This window comes from Electrophorus electricus, chromosome 3, assembly GCF_041902795.1.
Source record: "Electrophorus electricus isolate QZ-2024a chromosome 3, ASM4190279v1, whole genome shotgun sequence".
In the NCBI taxonomy this organism is placed as follows: Eukaryota; Metazoa; Chordata; class Actinopteri; order Gymnotiformes; family Gymnotidae; genus Electrophorus; species Electrophorus electricus.
In genome coordinates this window covers 31,200,389-31,216,990 of record NC_137499.1, presented here as the reverse complement: position 1 = coordinate 31,216,990, position 16,602 = coordinate 31,200,389, and the positions used below count along the sequence as shown (strand labels likewise).

General features: G+C 43.2%; 1 protein-coding gene across 4 annotated transcripts in view; it reads left to right on the top strand.

The window, feature by feature from the left end:
- tlcd4b (TLC domain containing 4b) overlaps positions 1 to 16,435 on the top strand; it is a 23,851-nt gene extending 7,416 nt beyond the window's left edge. For all 4 annotated transcript variants that reach the window (XM_027006594.3, XM_035526708.2, XM_027006598.3 and 1 more), the window contains 6 exons: positions 899 to 1,051; positions 1,726 to 1,815; positions 11,861 to 11,919; positions 12,043 to 12,137; positions 12,304 to 12,377; positions 12,485 to 16,435. In XM_027006594.3, coding sequence (XP_026862395.1) covers positions 899 to 1,051; positions 1,726 to 1,815; positions 11,861 to 11,919; positions 12,043 to 12,137; positions 12,304 to 12,377; positions 12,485 to 12,824 — 811 coding nt within the window. In that variant the 3' untranslated portion in view covers positions 12,825 to 16,435. The remainder of the gene's footprint in view (positions 1 to 898; positions 1,052 to 1,725; positions 1,816 to 11,860; positions 11,920 to 12,042; positions 12,138 to 12,303; positions 12,378 to 12,484) is intronic.
- The last annotated feature ends 167 nt before the right edge of the window (positions 16,436 to 16,602 follow it).

The following is a 16,602-nucleotide window of genomic DNA, read 5'->3' as shown; positions in this document are numbered from 1 at the left end:
ATATATCTAGGAAAAAACCCTCTTCAGGATGTGAGAATATAGTGATTAGTTCAGAATTACAGTTGTGCTCACTGTACATTGTTGGCTGGAATTTGTATTATTTATATCACACAGGTTTTCTGACAGTTTTAGCTTTGCAGTAAAGGAAAATTGTGTGTAAGAGAGAATGTGTGCTTGTATGTACTTTTGGAATTAAACTCTAGAAGCACCCCTCACATTTTTTCAAAGTGTACTCCAAGACATTGACCCTATTCTATAATGAAGCACACACACATCTCATTTCATTCTTTCCAGCCCCCCCCACCCCCGCATAGCATCTGTTTTGAACCTTCTTTTTACATTTTCACACAATCCATTCCACTCTTTCTCTTGCCCTCGGCTACTAACTTGTAAATATGACACATATACCTACCATCTCCCCTTCTACCTCTGTCCCAATTTCAAATACAGATTCAAATTTTTTTGCAAAGTCATGGTATCCAGATTATATGCGACCAGCAAATAATCCTCTTTCATATCAGTGAATAGCTCTTTATATTACTGTCATCTGAGCCACTGCAGTAATGGGGGGTGGGGGGTGGGTACTACTGGTGAACCAGTCTGTGTTGTTTGCTGGGAAAAATGTTACCCCTCACGCGTTCTGCACAGATGCACAAGTTCCTACCCAGCACAAATTTACAGCAGTTATGATTCAATAATTCATAAAATGAGACACATAAAGGTTTGCCAATTCCTTTAGGAAGATATGTGTGTGCGTGTGTGTGTGTGTGCGCGTGTGCGCGCGTGCGTGTGCGTGCGTGCACGTGTGCGTGCGTGTGCATTTGTGTGTGCGCGTGCGTGCGTGTGTGTGTGTGTGCGTGCGCGCGTGTGTGTGCGTGTGCGTTTGTGTGTGTCACAGGCAAGTGATGGAGACAAGAGAGCTGTCTGTGGTGGCTGGAAGCTTCATTGGATTTCAGCTGATGTTCTCCGGCATGAGTCCATTAGTGTCATCTACCTTAACACAGGGCTATGGCAAACTTCCCCCTCAAAAGCTCACTGAGTGGAACTCCAGGTACACTAACCCCAAGCCTCTCACACACACGTGTTTTGTATAGACAATAACAGATTCACTGAAACATGTTCAGCAAACATGTCTACATCACAACTGTCCATTTGTTTTGCTATTTTGTATCCTACATCCCCAAAGAAAAGGTCATAAAATGTCAGATTAATCAGGCTCCACACCTATGTGGTACACTTTTATAATTTTACATTTTTATAGCTAAAGAGTCTGTGCATGCAGAGTATAGTTCTAGTGAGGGTAAGATTATGATAAGATGGTTAAGATCTGAGCGGGGGCTCAGAGTTAGACTCCGCTTTCGCAAGTAGGCCATAGGAAATGGTATAGAACTCCTTTAAAAAGTGAAGCACCTTATCATCACAATGTGTGGCCTTCAACGTGGATGGTTCTCAATAGAAGAGTGCATCTGCTGGTGAATGTGAAGCTCTGCAGGCTCTTGGGGCCACTAATCAAACCACAGTGCTCCTCCACCCTCATGCAGAAAGAATTCTATACATACCCTTGGGCTCCATCTTTGTTCAACAAAATAAAAAAAACATGTTTACTCATTGCTAGGCAAAATCTAACTGCCACTGATGTCCAGGAGTACAGCTACACTTGGGCTCACTATGTATGGTGTTTTGTGAGGTGTGGCTCTGACTGACCGCCCATCTTTGTGTTCCCAGGCTCGTGTCCACTGTCCATGCACTCATCGTGGGCCTTTTCTGCCTCTATATCTTGTGGTTCGACGACGCCGTCAACGCAGACCCCGTCTGGTAAGAGTAAGACGAAGAGCCTAAAGGGAAGCCCTGCTCTTTTAGACTTTCGTCTCCACTCAGTAGCCTCCCACCACCCCCTCCCCCGGCAGTGATCCAGACCGAAATGTGTATAGGGTATTTGGGAAAGTTACCAGTGAGCACTGCACTTTTGTGGGAAGTCCATTTGAAGCTAAAGGTCAAATACTCACAAATGAAATTGCAGAAACTTTTCAGAGTGCCTTTTAGAATGTATGTTAAGAATCCTAATGTCTGAACAGGTTGAGGTCATTGCGTGGGGAGCTATTCACTCATACCAGTGTTGTGAAAATAAGCCTTTCCGTGAATGGCTACGCTAAAATGCACCTGCATCGTGACACTTGTAGCAGGGGGTTGGAGGCTGTCTTGGAGCACAGAATTGTCCTCTCATTCTTGTTTGTCCTCTTGTCTTTCTCTCTTTTCCTGTTCTTCTGTCCCTCTCTGATTCTTTTCTTTTTGCCTGCTGCCTGTCTGGTCTGCATCTTTGCATCCTGAAAGAGAAGAATGGTAATGTCTCCTTGGGGCTCTCCCTCTCGCTCTCCATCTCCCCCACACATGTGCCTCTTTCTCTCTGCTTGGCCAGTTCTTCTCCTTCTTAGAGTTGTGCTCTTCATTATTATAGTGTCTTCATGCCTCCCTCATTGCTATGTCTGTCTGTCTGTTTCGCTATTTTTCCCATTTCTCTGCATTATTCTCCCTTATGGTAGTTGATCTTGATCTCTTTGTCTCATCTTGGTGGTTTTGCTTTCTGTATTTCTCTCTCTTTCCCTCTCCCTCTCGTTCTCTGTCTTTTGTCCTGATCAGTGTGTCAGCAAGCTCTTAGATCGCACCTTGTTGGGAGAGCTGACAGCACACAACAGCAGTCTCTTCTCACTCTGTTTGGCTGTCTGTCTCTCTCTAATACTTACACACACACACACACACACACACACACACACACACACACACACACACACACACACACACAAGAACCAGCACCTTATGCGACACCGTTCCGTGTGGACACCTCACACCCACTACCTGCTACTCTCTTTGTGGGATAACACTTCCATCTCCCTCCTTGTTCCTGTGTCTGCTAAGTGTACTTTGGCCAGCAAATGCTGATTAGACAAAAAGCAAGAAAGTGAGTGCTGGAAAGAAGCCCTGCCAACCACCAGCGGGACACGCCCACCTTCAGTCAAAGAAACCTGTCTGCTCCCCAGTCTGGGAGTTTTCAGAAAGTGTTTGCAGATACAAGCATGTGCACGCTCTATCCTCTCAGCCAGCTGTCTGTCTGTCTGTCTGTCTGCTGCTAGGAGCTTTGGTCATGCTCATAGTGGAATGCCTGCTTCCATTGGAGCTTGCAATATCCCCTTTTGCTGTTTTAGTTACACTTTTTCTTCAGAGCCTGTCTGATATAGAAAGTCTCTGTGTATCATATGGTGCTGCTGTTCTCTTTAACTTTGCATTTGTAAATGCAACGAGTCAATGCATTGATTTAATATAAGGTGTAGTATTACGATGAACAAAAGTACATACTGGCTTTTTCTGTAGACATGTTTGGTAAAGAATAAAACAACCCTGTTACTCTTCCTATGTTAAATTGTACCATATGTTTTGTATAGCCGAAAATATAAGAAGGATCAGGAGCGAGATGCGAGTGCAAAAGCCCCAAATTTTCATTTCAAGAATAATATCCACAATGGAGAAAAATGCTTCATAAACAAAGCGGAGAGTCAGACTTGTATTGTCTCTAGGATGTTAAGGAAGTTCAATGTAAAGCACTGAACTCCAACACCTGTGGGGTTTAAACAGTGTGCTAGATCGTCTGTTTCTGAATTGATTCATCACTCTCATTTGTTTCTTATTCAATTGAAGTGGGTGACAGTGATCATTGGAGTGGCTGAATGCAGTGGATGATGTGTGCTGTGTGAATGTTGGCTGGATACTGGCCAGAGCATGAGAGTACACACACCTCTACCCCAAGGTCTGATTGGAGCCTGTGTGCGGGGGCAGCCAGGGCAACAAGGAGCGGGCCTAGATGGGTGAGCACGGTGGCATCAATGTCCCGTGGAGGTGGAGCAGAAACAGCAGGGTCGACTTTGTCTAAGGGATTTGATTTCCCCCAGCAGTCCTAACTGACGAAAGATGTGCAGGAAGAGGAGGTTGGCAGTCCCCAGATCTGTGGCAAGAGCTGGAATGAAACAGCCCATCTTTGAAAGGCAATTGACAATCGAAAGAATGGTGGTGTTACCTTCTGAAGTAGGGAAATCTGTGATGAAGTCGACTGCTATGTGGGACCAGGACAGGAACAGGCTGCATTTTGCCTGTAGGAGGTCTGCGTAGAATCTTGCTACTAGTGCAGGCAATGCAGGAGGCCACATGATTGAAGACATCTTACTGCATGGTGGGCCACCTGTACTTGACTGCGATTAGTTGTGTTGTTCGCATAGATCCCGGGTGGCCCATTCCCAGAGCGATATGGGCCCACGTAGAGAGGGGAGCGACACTGGTGCAAATGTATAGTCAGGGGTTTGGTCAGCAGAGGTGAGGCTTGGCCTGCATAATGGGTTGTCCCAGATCCCACCTGATGGCTCCCAGGAAACAGGAGGGATGCAGGATAGGCTCCTGGTTGGTGGGTATGGCCTCTGGGACAGACTGAATTGACAGGGTGTCTGCCTTGGGGTTCTTGGATTCCAGGCAATAAGTGATGGAGAAATTGAACCAGGAAAAGACCACCTGGCTTGGCTGGAGTTGAGGCATTTGGCTGTTTGGAAGTATTGGGGGTTACATACCACATAAAACAAATGGTTGCCGAGTGCCGTTTAACTAATGCCTCCACTCGTCAGATGTGAGCTTGGTGGCCAAATGTAATTTCTCTCTGCAGGAGACTTTTTTTTTAAAGGCCACTGGTTTATGTTTGAAGGTGTTACCTTAATGCAATGATAGCACCACTGCCACTCTCGCATTACTTACATCCACCTCCATAACAAAGGGCCTGGAAGGGTCAGGATGTTGCAGGACCGGAGCAGTTGTGAACACCCTCTTCAGATCCTCAAAGGCCTCCTCTGCCACAGAACTCCATTCCATTTTGGTGTTTCCCCCATAGAGTAGGTCAGTGAGAGGATTGGCCTTAGCACTAAACCCCCTGAAAAGTGCCTATAGCAAAACCCAGAAAGTTCTGTAGGTCATGGCACGTCTGGAGGCAGGGCCACCTGGTCACCGCCTCCACCCTAGTCCACCTTTAGATGTTCTGCATACGTACATTGGCCACGATTATAAGGTAGACTAAGTAGCTGATCTCACACAGATCTCACACTTTAGTAGCTGACTCACACTTTAGTAGCCTAAGTAGCTGACTTACACTATACACAAATTGCAGTATAGGTGGTTCTGAAAAGAGTGTGGAGTACCCAGTGTATGTCACAGACTTCTTGGTCCAAGGAAGAGGGATGGATCAGAATGTCATCGAGGTAAACAATGACAGATCTACTCAAGTATTCCTGAAAGACATCATTAATGAACACCTGCAAGACAGAAGGTGATGTGGCGAGGCCATAGGGGGGGACTAAGTATTCATTCATATTGGCCAGAAGATGTTCTGAAAGCAGTCTTACAGTCTTTACCTTCCTTAAACCTGACAAGGTTGTAGGTGTTGCATCGATCTAATCTCTTGAGCCCGATATTAGTAACAAGAGGCTATGTGGCTAGGAGAGAATTCAAGCTCCTGTAGTCTACTCAAGGCCTCAGCCCACTATCCCTTTTAGTAAAGAAAATGCTAACTGCGGTCTGCGAGGTGGAGATGCATATGTACACCTACGTTAAGGCCCCAGTAAGGTATTCAGTCATGAGGTCTTGATACTGGGCCTGAATGGAGATTTTGGACTCTGAGTTGGGACTTTCAGTAGAGGTGGGCCAGGATAGGGCCACAGGAGTGAGACAGTGAGTGTGGCAATAGGGGGACAATTCAAGTACATCATTGCTTTGCTAGGAAATGAGGGGGTCATAGGTATATAACCAGGGAAATCCTAAAGTGTGGGACATGAGGAGGAATTGATAATTAAAGGGAAATGTGTTCTGAATACAGGGCACTGATAAGGTGTATCTGATGTGAGATGAATCCCATCCCTACATGTCCTCCATCCAGTGCTGTCACAGCCAAGGCAGACAACAGCAGCAAGCAGTTCAAGCTCGAGATCCTCAGCGAGTGCATGGTCTATGAGATTCCCTGCCATTCAGGAGTCAACTAATGCACAGCACAGAGAGAGTGACCCTTGTGCGAAACTCTGAGGGGCAGAGTGAAGGAGTATGTGGATGAGGGAAAGGTAGTTGCTAGTGGAAATAATGCTTGTAGTAGAAGGATGACAGGGAGTGCAGCCTGAGAGCTCATGGTAAGCGTTGCCACAGTATAATTAGAGGTGCAGCCTTGAGTGCCTTTTTTTTTCTCTGCAGAGGACAGGTGGGTGCCCCCAAGCTACATCAGTTCAACTTGGGCCACTGGATTCTGCACTGGCAGAGTCAATGTCCATGGAGATGAGCTGTGGCTAGAAGGAAGATATGGTTTTCTTCAGTGAGGCAGTCTCACAAGATGGCATGGTTGACCACCTCTTGTAAGGTCTGAACCTCTTCCTGGCAGGAGAGCTCAGCCTTTAGTTCACCTCTCAAGCCATGCACAAATATCGATTAACACCTTTTCATTCTAGCACGTGGCAGCAACCAGTGTCCGGAACTCCAAGACGTACTCAGTCACTGAACAGGAGCTCTGCTTGAGATATAGCAGAGCTCTACAGCAAACCCTAGCCTGTTTAGAATGGTGGAAGACAGAATTGAGTTGTCTTGTGAATGCTGGGTAATCATGCCTCACGCCAATTCATCAGCAGCACATTATTTAGCCCTCCCTATGAGCCTGCTGATTTCAGACGTCACTTTGGCATAATCCGACAAATGCAGTTGGTAATTGAAATACAGTTCACACTGCACAAAGAACCCTCACAACCTTCAGAGTTACTGTCATTCAACTCCAGGGTAGCAATGTGATAACTGGAAAGCCTAGAGGAAGAAGAGACAACGGGTTTGCCAGCTACAACCGGAGGACTCGCAGTGGCACAAAGATTTGCCAGCTCCAAACCTTGGTCTGCCAAAAACAGACCAATATTGGTGTCCAATAACAATGCCTTGAAGGCTGACAGCCTCAGCCACAGATGCTGCACACCCTAGAGCTCCCTTGGTCTGGCTTAGCAGTCTGTGACATTCTGGAAGCAGGAGTGAGATGCAAGTGCAAAAACACATTATTTTAAGAATAATATCCATAATTGAGGAAAGAAGTCATTGAGCCAGGCTTGCACAGTCTCTAGGGACATTCGGTGCAAAGCACTGCATTCGGACACCTGTGGGGTTTAAAAAGTGTGCTAATGCATAGGAAACAGGTGAGTGATGATTCACTAAGTGGGAGATTGTGATCAGGGGACTGGCTGAGTGCTGTGATTGACATGTGGGTAATGTCAAGTCAAATTTATTTATATAGCACTTTTTACAATAGATGTTGTCACAAAGCAGCTTTACAAATGTCCAAGTCCAAGCCCCCAGTGAGCAAGCCAAGGGCGACACAGGCAAGGAAAAGCTGCCTAAAGCATGAGGAAGAAACCTTGAGAGGAACCAAGACTCAAAGGGGGGGGGCTCATCCTTCTCTGGCTAACAACAGACACCACAATAGTAACAATATAGACAGTAATGAGCAGAATAAATAGTGAAAAAGAAACAAAAAAAATTAATAAAATGAAAAAAAAGCAATGTCTAGTCCAGTTTTCAAGAAGCCCTGGTTTGGTCCCGATGGTGTGCACGTGTCTGAAACCCATCCCGCACAAGAACCTCCATCAAGTGCATCAGAGAAGTAATTGGCTGGGGTGGAGGTGTGGGCAACAGCAGGGGACATCAGGGGGTGGTGGGAGTAGCCATGGCAGCTGAGATGGATTGAAGCTCAGTAACATCATGACATCAGGGGTAGGTGTGCTTCAACAGAAAGAGAGAATAGATTATTAGGCATGTCCAGGTATAAGGGTGTGTAAGTTATTGAACTATAATGTGCAAAGATGGACTCCAGGAGATCTAGCTATGGCAGCATATCTAAATGGATAGATCCATAAGGAAGCACAGGCAAGAGGGCACCCTGGAACATCAGCACTCCGCCACTCTCAGTCAAGAAACTTGAGTCACAGCATCATAATATCCCAGCTTACCATAACTCTCATTGCCCATAGACCCCCAGATCTACACCTTTACCTAAAATGGGATTTAATAAAATGCCTGATTGTACACATTTTCAGCCTAGACTTAAATTTTGAGACTGCGTCTGAGACTCGAACATTTATAAGAAGGTTATTCCATCGTGTGGGAGCTTTATAGGAAAAGGCTCTGCCCCTTGTGGTAGATTTTATTATTATTGGTACTAGTAAAGAGTCTGCACCTTTTGATCTAAGCAGACTTGGTGAGTCGTAATGCACTAGGGGTTTTCTAAGGTACTGTGGGGCAAGACCATTCAGTGCTTTGTAGGTCATTAGTATTTTATAATCGATACGAAATTTTACTAGGAGCCAGTATAAAGTAGCTAAGAGAGGAGTGATATGATCAAATTTTCTAGTTCTAGTAAGAACTCTGACTGCTGCATTTTGAACTAGCTGGAGCCTGTTTAGGCACTTAGTGGTACAGCCAGATAGTAAGGCATTACAGTAGTCCAATCTGGAAGTGATAAATGCATGGATCTTTTCTGCATCATGTGAGGAGAGTATGTTCCTAATCTATGCAGTGTTCCTGAGGAGGAGAAAGGCGGTCCTAGAAATATTATTTACATGAGATTCGAACGAGAGACTGGGATCCATAATTACTCCAAGATCTTTTATTTGTTAGAGATGATGTGATTGGGAGACCATTGAGGATCATTGAGTAATTAGAGACTGAGGACCTAGATGTCGCTGGGCCTAATAGAAGCACCTCTGTTTTGTCAGAATTAAGTGAGAGAAGGTTTCTCAACATCCAGTGTCTGATGTTCTTTATGCATTCCTCAGTAATACTAAGATGATATATGTCCTGGTTTAGCTGAGACATATAGCTGAATATCATCAGCGTAGCAGTGGAAACTAGCACAGTGATTATATATAATGTCACCTAGAGGTAGCATATATAAAGAAAAAAGCAGAGGCCCTAGAACAGATCCTTGATGTACACCATAGTTAACCTTTTTGTATGCTGAGAAGTCTCCATTTATGTTAACAAACTGTTAGCGACCAGCTAGATAAGATTTAAATCAAGAAAGGGCTATTACACTAATCCCAACAACATAATCAAATCTATTTAGTAAAATGTTGCGATCTATGGTGTTAAATGCTGCACTCAGTTCAAGCAATATAAGCAAAGAGACATCCCTGGTCAAAAGCCAACAACAGATCATTAACTACTTTAATCAGTGCTGTCTCTGTACTACGATGAGGCCTAAACCTTGAGTGAAAGACTTCATGTATCTTGTTTTGAGTCAAGTATGAGCTTAGCTGCTGAGCTACAGCTTTTTCTAGGATCTTGGAAATAAATGGAAGGTTTGAGATCGGCCTGTAGTTTTATACCTGAAATGGGTTGAGGTTAAATTTTTTGATAAGTGGTGTGATTACTGCTATGAATGATTTAGGTACATTGCCAAGATTCAAGGAGATGTTTGTTAAATTTAGTAAAGGTTAAATTACTTCAGGTAGGATTTCCTTAAGAAAGTGTATGGGCAGTGAATCTAGTAAGCAAGTGGAAGATTTTGAGCGCCAGATCAGAGATGTAAGTTCTGGATCTTGGATATATGTAAAGGATTCTAGAGTCTTTTTGAGCTTGGTTGTTCTGATATCTAAGTAGCTGCCAACGTTAATACTTTGAATGTTATCTCTAATGTGCTTAATTTTCTCATTGAAGAAATTCAAGAACTAATTACTACTATGTGATGTTGTAATCTGAGAATTAGTATAAGGTTTATTCCTAGTTAGATGTGCAATTATACTAAATGGAAATCTAGGATTATTTTTATGATCTTACTGTAGGGCAGACTTTATAGTTGGCTTAAGAACCACACCACTTCAGGATTTTATTGGCCAAAGGTCAACATACATTGTAATTATAGTCAGTTATAGGGTTTTAAACAGTTTTAGTCATACCAGTTCCGCACTAATCTAATCCACTACCTACCTCTATTTTTCATCAAATGTGTGTTGCATAGCCTGATAACCAAATTTGGTTTTAATTGATTGGTTCAATCGCAGTGTAACTTGCCACTCTCAGTGCTACTTCGAGGAGGCTCCTACGAGGGCAGAGTGTTTGTGTGCAGTCACCCATAGGTCTGCATTTAAAGTTTTCCTCCAGGAGGTACGTGACTCAGCATAGGCTTAGAGCCATTTTGGAGAGCAGCATCTACGAAGGGCTATGTGGCCAGCCTCCAGGCAGAAAACCATTCCCTACAAGTGTCCACATAAGGCTGGGGTAAATGAATTGCATAATCCAGTGAGCTAGACATGTGCTTAGCTAAAGGAGGCAAAGACCTCTTACATGGCCAGAAACTTTAGAATGAACTTTTCTATCTGCCTGATATCGTTCATTGACCCAAACCTATAAATATTTATAGTTATAAAGTTCATGCAGAGACTGGACTGTAAGGAGATAAAACAGTAGGCAGGAGAAAGCTTGACGGTCTTCTGTGCTTTTAGTATAAGGGTATATGGATATAGGTTTCTGTTAGAGGTTTGAGGTGTGTCTGTGTGTGCGTGCGCGCGCGCGCACAGGCACAAGTAAGATCTAGTGAGGCTAAGGAGTGAGAATGGCTCTTTTACCAAGGCCAAAAGGCCAGTGAAGGTGACAGCAGCGCCATCTGGTGGGGTAACTACCTCCCAGTGCTCATAGGAGAGTGGTTTCACACACGCTCCGATACCAACACTGCCCGACACACACACCATCTTTGCTAATGGACACCTTCCATTGAGTGCGTATATGTTACAAGATCACTTTACTATGAAAGAGGCATGTGTTATACACAGTACACAAAACCAAACACATTGTCACATGCTAAAAAGAGAAAAAGAAAGAATAGCACTATAAAGGTATTTTAACCTGCTTATCACTGGCTTCTCACAGAACTTATGTTCAGACTGAACACCCCTACCCCTTCCTATAGGCTGTTCACTTGGTTGTTGCTGTGATAAGACTTTCATATCCACTTAACACATTATACAACATTCGTTATTTATCATAATTCCAAAACACAATCAATAAGACAATTTGTTTTTTGTTGTTGTTGTTTGCTTTTTGCTTTTTCTATCTTTTTAAAAGTTTTTCTAAAGTATAGCGCAAAAAGTGCCCTGCATGGTAATTCACCCTTCATTGCGAAAGACACTAATATGATTAGGTGTTGGGTCATCTGTATTCTAGACGTTTCTGTGGATAGCACACTGAACACAGTGAAGGCAGCAGCTGGTATCCAAAGGCAATGCATGAGCCTCCACCCCTCACAACACAATGCACTCAGCGAGCACTCGCACACCCTCCTTTATCCACCACTGAGGAGTATAAGCAACCTGAAAGGTTGGAGGCGGAGCGGAACTAGGCTCAGGTAGCACAAGAGTAGATGCTAGCATATGTAACATCTGTCACACAGTGGTGTTGACTGGCCAGGCAGACTGGTTGTGGGCTTATGTATTTTCAGAAAGTATTTACTGTGATGTGTATTTAATAACTGCTGTGATCTTGGGACTTCTCAATGTTTCAAAAATGCTTTTTATTTGTTGAAAAGCAAAGGAGTGAAAATAATGATGTCCTCATGAGGCTACTACTCCAAGTACTTGGTAACAACCTTGATCCTAATGTAACTTGATATATGCACTTGACAGAGGAATATTTCAGTCAGTTGTATATAATCTTCTGCTTCTTTGTGCTGTTCTATTTAAGGATGTTGATTTGCTAAATGTTTGGATTTTGTTACATGCTTCTACAATCCCATACACTCTTGCTTTCCTTCTCTCCTTCTTCATAGGGGAGACCCCAATTTGGTAAAGCTCAATGTCGCGATTACTTGTGGCTACCTGCTTTATGGTAAGTATTTGACTCAGGCCTTACACACACAAAAACACACACACACACACACACACACACACACACACACACACAAAAAGCCATATATCTGTTCACAGTTCTGTCTTTGTGTCTCTGTCTCAGACTTGTTGCTGCTGGCTTGCAACTGGAGCACCATGGGAGACAGCTTTTTTGTGTGTCACCACTTGGCGGCGCTCTATGCATATGGATATGTGCTGGTGTGCATGTTATTCAGGAATTTCAAATTATCACACAGTGATTGTTTTCAAATATTCAGCATTAAGTATATTTCAAATGGTGTCATTTTTTGCATTTTGGTATGTTTCACACACTATTATTATTATTATTATTAGTAGTAGTAATCATTTTGGCCCATTTTTACAGACACGTGGAGTGCTTCCATATTTTGCCAATTTCCGTCTTATTTCAGAACTATCAACACCATTTGTGAACCAGAGGTAAAAATAAATAAATAATCCTTAAAATCAGTAGTAAAAGCCATATTCCCCTTTCCTTTCTTCTGTGAATATATGCCCCTTACCTAACTTCTCTTCTTCTCCCATAGGTGGTTCTTTGAAGCACTGGCCTACCCTCGTTCTCACCAGCTGGTGGTAGCTAATGGTGTGGCTATGGCTGTTGCCTTCTTCCTAGTGCGCATCGCCGTGATGCCCCCTTACTGGGCCAAGGTCTTTGGCACCTTCGGCACACCAGCTTTCGAGAGCCTGGGCCTCGGAGCCCAGGTGGCCTGGATCATGTCTTGCGTGTGCCTGGATGTCCTCAATGTAATCTGGATGTACAAAATCGCCCGTGGCTGCTACCGGGTCATTACCGGCTCAGGGGGAAAGAAGAAAGGCAACAAGGTGGGCCCAGCTGAGCCAAACCACATCAACAACCACCTGGACTGAACTGGGGAGAAGGGAGGGGGTTGAGGTCCAAATGGAGAGTCGATGCCATTGTGGCCCACAGTTTCAGAAAGTCCCCCCTGCTGGACCAGGAAACAGTAACTGCTGCGTATTGGCCAACATGATCTAACATAAACAACTGAACTGATTCTTGTTTCACTAGGGAATGTGTTTACGGAGTCCATGAACCTACGTGGTATTCTCCCCAAGGTTCTCTGTTGCTCTCTTTGCTTACCCAGGGTTGCTTGAGCATCAAGTGGTAACAAACGTCCCCAGGCATTCAGTATGGACCCACAGCAAAAAGCCTAGTCCACTCAAGTGCCTCAGAACACAAGGACAAGCAATAGAACATGGGGTTCACCAACCTAGATCTATGAAAACTCGAGTTCTCACAGCTCATTGTTGGAGTTCTTTCTTGTCAGTCATCCAGCAGATCTACCACCTTCTGTCCCAGGGTGGCATTTTAGAGGTCTTCCTGTTTCCTGTACATGGTGAACAGAGACCCACACCAAGGTGCCTCTCATCCACAGATTTTGGAACTCTTCTATTCAGACATCAGTTTGGCAGGATTTGGATGGAGCATGAGCTTTCTCTGTAGCTCTCCACCTTCATTTTAATGCCCCTTTATTTGTGTTTCCCTGCCTCCATTCTGCTGAGAACCATGGATGGCTCATGTGTCTCTTTAGTCTGGCTACACTGCACTCATGTCCCCTTCAGAATCTGCAGGTCCAATCCATCCACCGTTAAAATCTCAACTCTACCTCTACCTCTCCTCCCTCTCGTCGAGGCTACTGTCATAGCAGCAGTCCACACCAGGCACCCCAAAAAACCCCAGCAGGATCTCATCATGGTATCAGGCACCGAACAATGTTCTGTCCTAATCTGCCACACTAACAATAAGACTCCCCACCTTCAGCATCATGGTCCGCACCTCCCTGGAAGCCTGCTTTCCTTGCACAGCACAGCTGGTCTCTGTCTTTCTGGATGCGAGGAACCAAATGAGGAGTCGTGCAGGTATCTTCACCAGTGCCCCAAGGTGTTGCTCATTTCACCGTGGGCATCTCCACAGGCATGGCTGCATCATGCTTCTGATATCTGTGAAGATGTATTAGATGGTATTCATTTGCAGTATTGTGTAAAGCAGAAGTGTATTGAGGCTTGTTTTTCAGCCCAGTACTAGAAATCTCTTTCTGCTTCAGTAATGTATTTAGAGGGTTTTTATTTTTTATTCTGCCTGCTAGTCATCCAGACTCTGCTCCAAACCCACACTATCAATGGGACTTCTGCCTCACCTTCAGCTTTTCCCGTATCTGAGCTGCTGTTCTCTGTAAGCTCATAAATTATTCCGCTTTTCATTGGCTCACTTTTTTCATTGGCTTGCTAATTAGTTTTTAAAACTAATAAGACTAATAAGCTGTGGACTCAGTAAGTGGCATTTTGTAATGTCAAAAAGTGAAGATATGGGTTTCTACTTGTGAGTTGTTGCTTTGTACTGTCAAAATGGCTATGTTTTATTCTCTGTGGTGCTTGTCTTAACAGCCTGTGCATCTAAATGGTATGTCTCCTTCAGTCACCCGAAGTCAAGGCACGATTGCACAAACACACTGTACTGTTTGTTCAGAATGTATTAAGTAGGGATGCACAGATAATTGGTATTTTCATGTGCATATCCTGATAAAATATTTATATCTTATGTAACGTTTAAGCATAAACAGCGACAGTAATTCATAAAACTGTATAAATGCAGCAGTTTTCCCATGCAGATTTTGTTTACAATAATATGATAGCAGAAGCATGAAATAACTATAATAGGGCCAACTGCACACCTCCTCAGTGTCGTGGTGAATTAATTAGCCGAACATATGGTGAAATTAATTTGCCATGTCAGTGACTTTAAATATCCATATCTTGTGATTGTAAGACCTTAACTGCTGAAAACACTAGTGTGTAAATGATCATGCTTAGGGTTCAGGTCATTGGCCACCACAACTCATTATTGAGCACATTGGCCAGGCTTAGCCCTTGTTATTTCTGTGCATTTGGAAAGTTATACACTCGGATGAGTGCCTCCCCTCACTCATTTGATAAAGTGAAAATGTGTGGAACTAACATTTTCTGCCTTGTTTCCCTTTGTCTCACTGTTTAATGTAGTACTTTTTCCAGCCAAGTATTACTAAAAGAGGGATTTTTCTCAGAAACAAAACCAAGCTCATAAGAGAATGTGATTTTTATGACACCTGGAATTATATATGACTGGACATGCGAAAGTGAGGTTAAAAGGTCTTGATAAATAGGTCTGGGGTGGACATCATGAGAATGTTTGTTTGTTCTTGCCTTATGTCCACATCTGCCGCTAACCAAATACTCTCGCAAGCCTTCAGTATTTAAAGATATGATGAGATTTTTTTTGTTTTGTTTTTTGAGAGAGAGAGAAAGACATTTTAAGATGTAATGACAATTGGAATCTGTAATTACAATGTAATTATGTCTCATGAGGCTGTCTGAAGTGAGCTATGGTTTGTGGTTCTGTGAATGGAGGTACCAGATATTTAGCATTCACAATACGACATCCAAACAGCTGTTGCATTCTGGGATGGATCCAGTGGCACCCAGCTCACAGTGGGACTTTTTTTTGGTTGATCTGTGTTACCACAGCAGAGCTGCTCAGAATAAATAGCGAGTTAAGCCCCTTTGTCTGGATAAAACCACAAATGACTGCTAGAGATAGTGTTACTTTCTGTACAATTATATAGACAATGCATCAATGATATGAAACATTTTATAGTATTTGGATTGTAGTATTGTAAGACAGTTTCTTTTTTGCACAGGGCATGCTTTGGAGGTTTTCTGTTTGGGGGGTTAATGGGGTAATGTATGGGTTAATATGAGCACATGTTTCTCTGACTATCAACTGTAAAGTTAGCATAGCGCTAACATTACCAATTTAGCTGTTTTGCAGCAAAAACGGTACAATTGAACTTCTATAGCTGTAACAGTACGACTGTACTTGTATAGCTGTAAAGTTAGTACAAGGCTACGGTTAGCATCTCTGCTACTAACTCCATAAATATGATGAGTCTTAAGAACAGTGAGCCATTCTTTGTTTCCTCTGTAACTTTCGAAAGCAAAGTGAATGAAGTGCTGTTGTGCTGCATGAATAGAAAGCCTGATAGTTCATCAGTATTGACTGACTTGTCTTGGTCATTTCTGTTGTGCAATCTCTTGGCCAGTCAAGTCCCAGTATCAAGTAATTAGTTAACATGAAAGGGGAAGACTTCTCTAATATATAGGCCAAGTGGCTGGGGAAAAATGACTAATGTCAGCAATAATAATAACAAGAAAGAAGGAATAAATGAATATGAATAGAATGATTCATATAAATCATTTGTATTGTAGGTAATTTTGTTTTCTGTTAACTTTTTAAATTGTCTTTTAATGCAATATCATGTATATTTACCATTTGTTTTGTCTGAAGATTTTAATGTGAATGCATACACTACAGTGGGAAGTGCAGACATTTGTCCTGGCACCAGTATAGCATGGCCTCGACATGTCCTAGCAGCAGTTGAGTCTTATTTGAAAGTGTTGCTCAATAAATTTGAGGGCATTTAGCACATTCGTTTTTTGTCCTTATTTTGTGTCTGTGGTCCTGAGACGTGGTTCATCTCTTTGAAATCCTATACTAAAACCTGACTGTTAAAAAGAAATTATGCCTGATAGAACAAACCAATGAGAAGTCTTAGTTTAGGACATTCATTCACTGAAATGTCTATGTACTGTA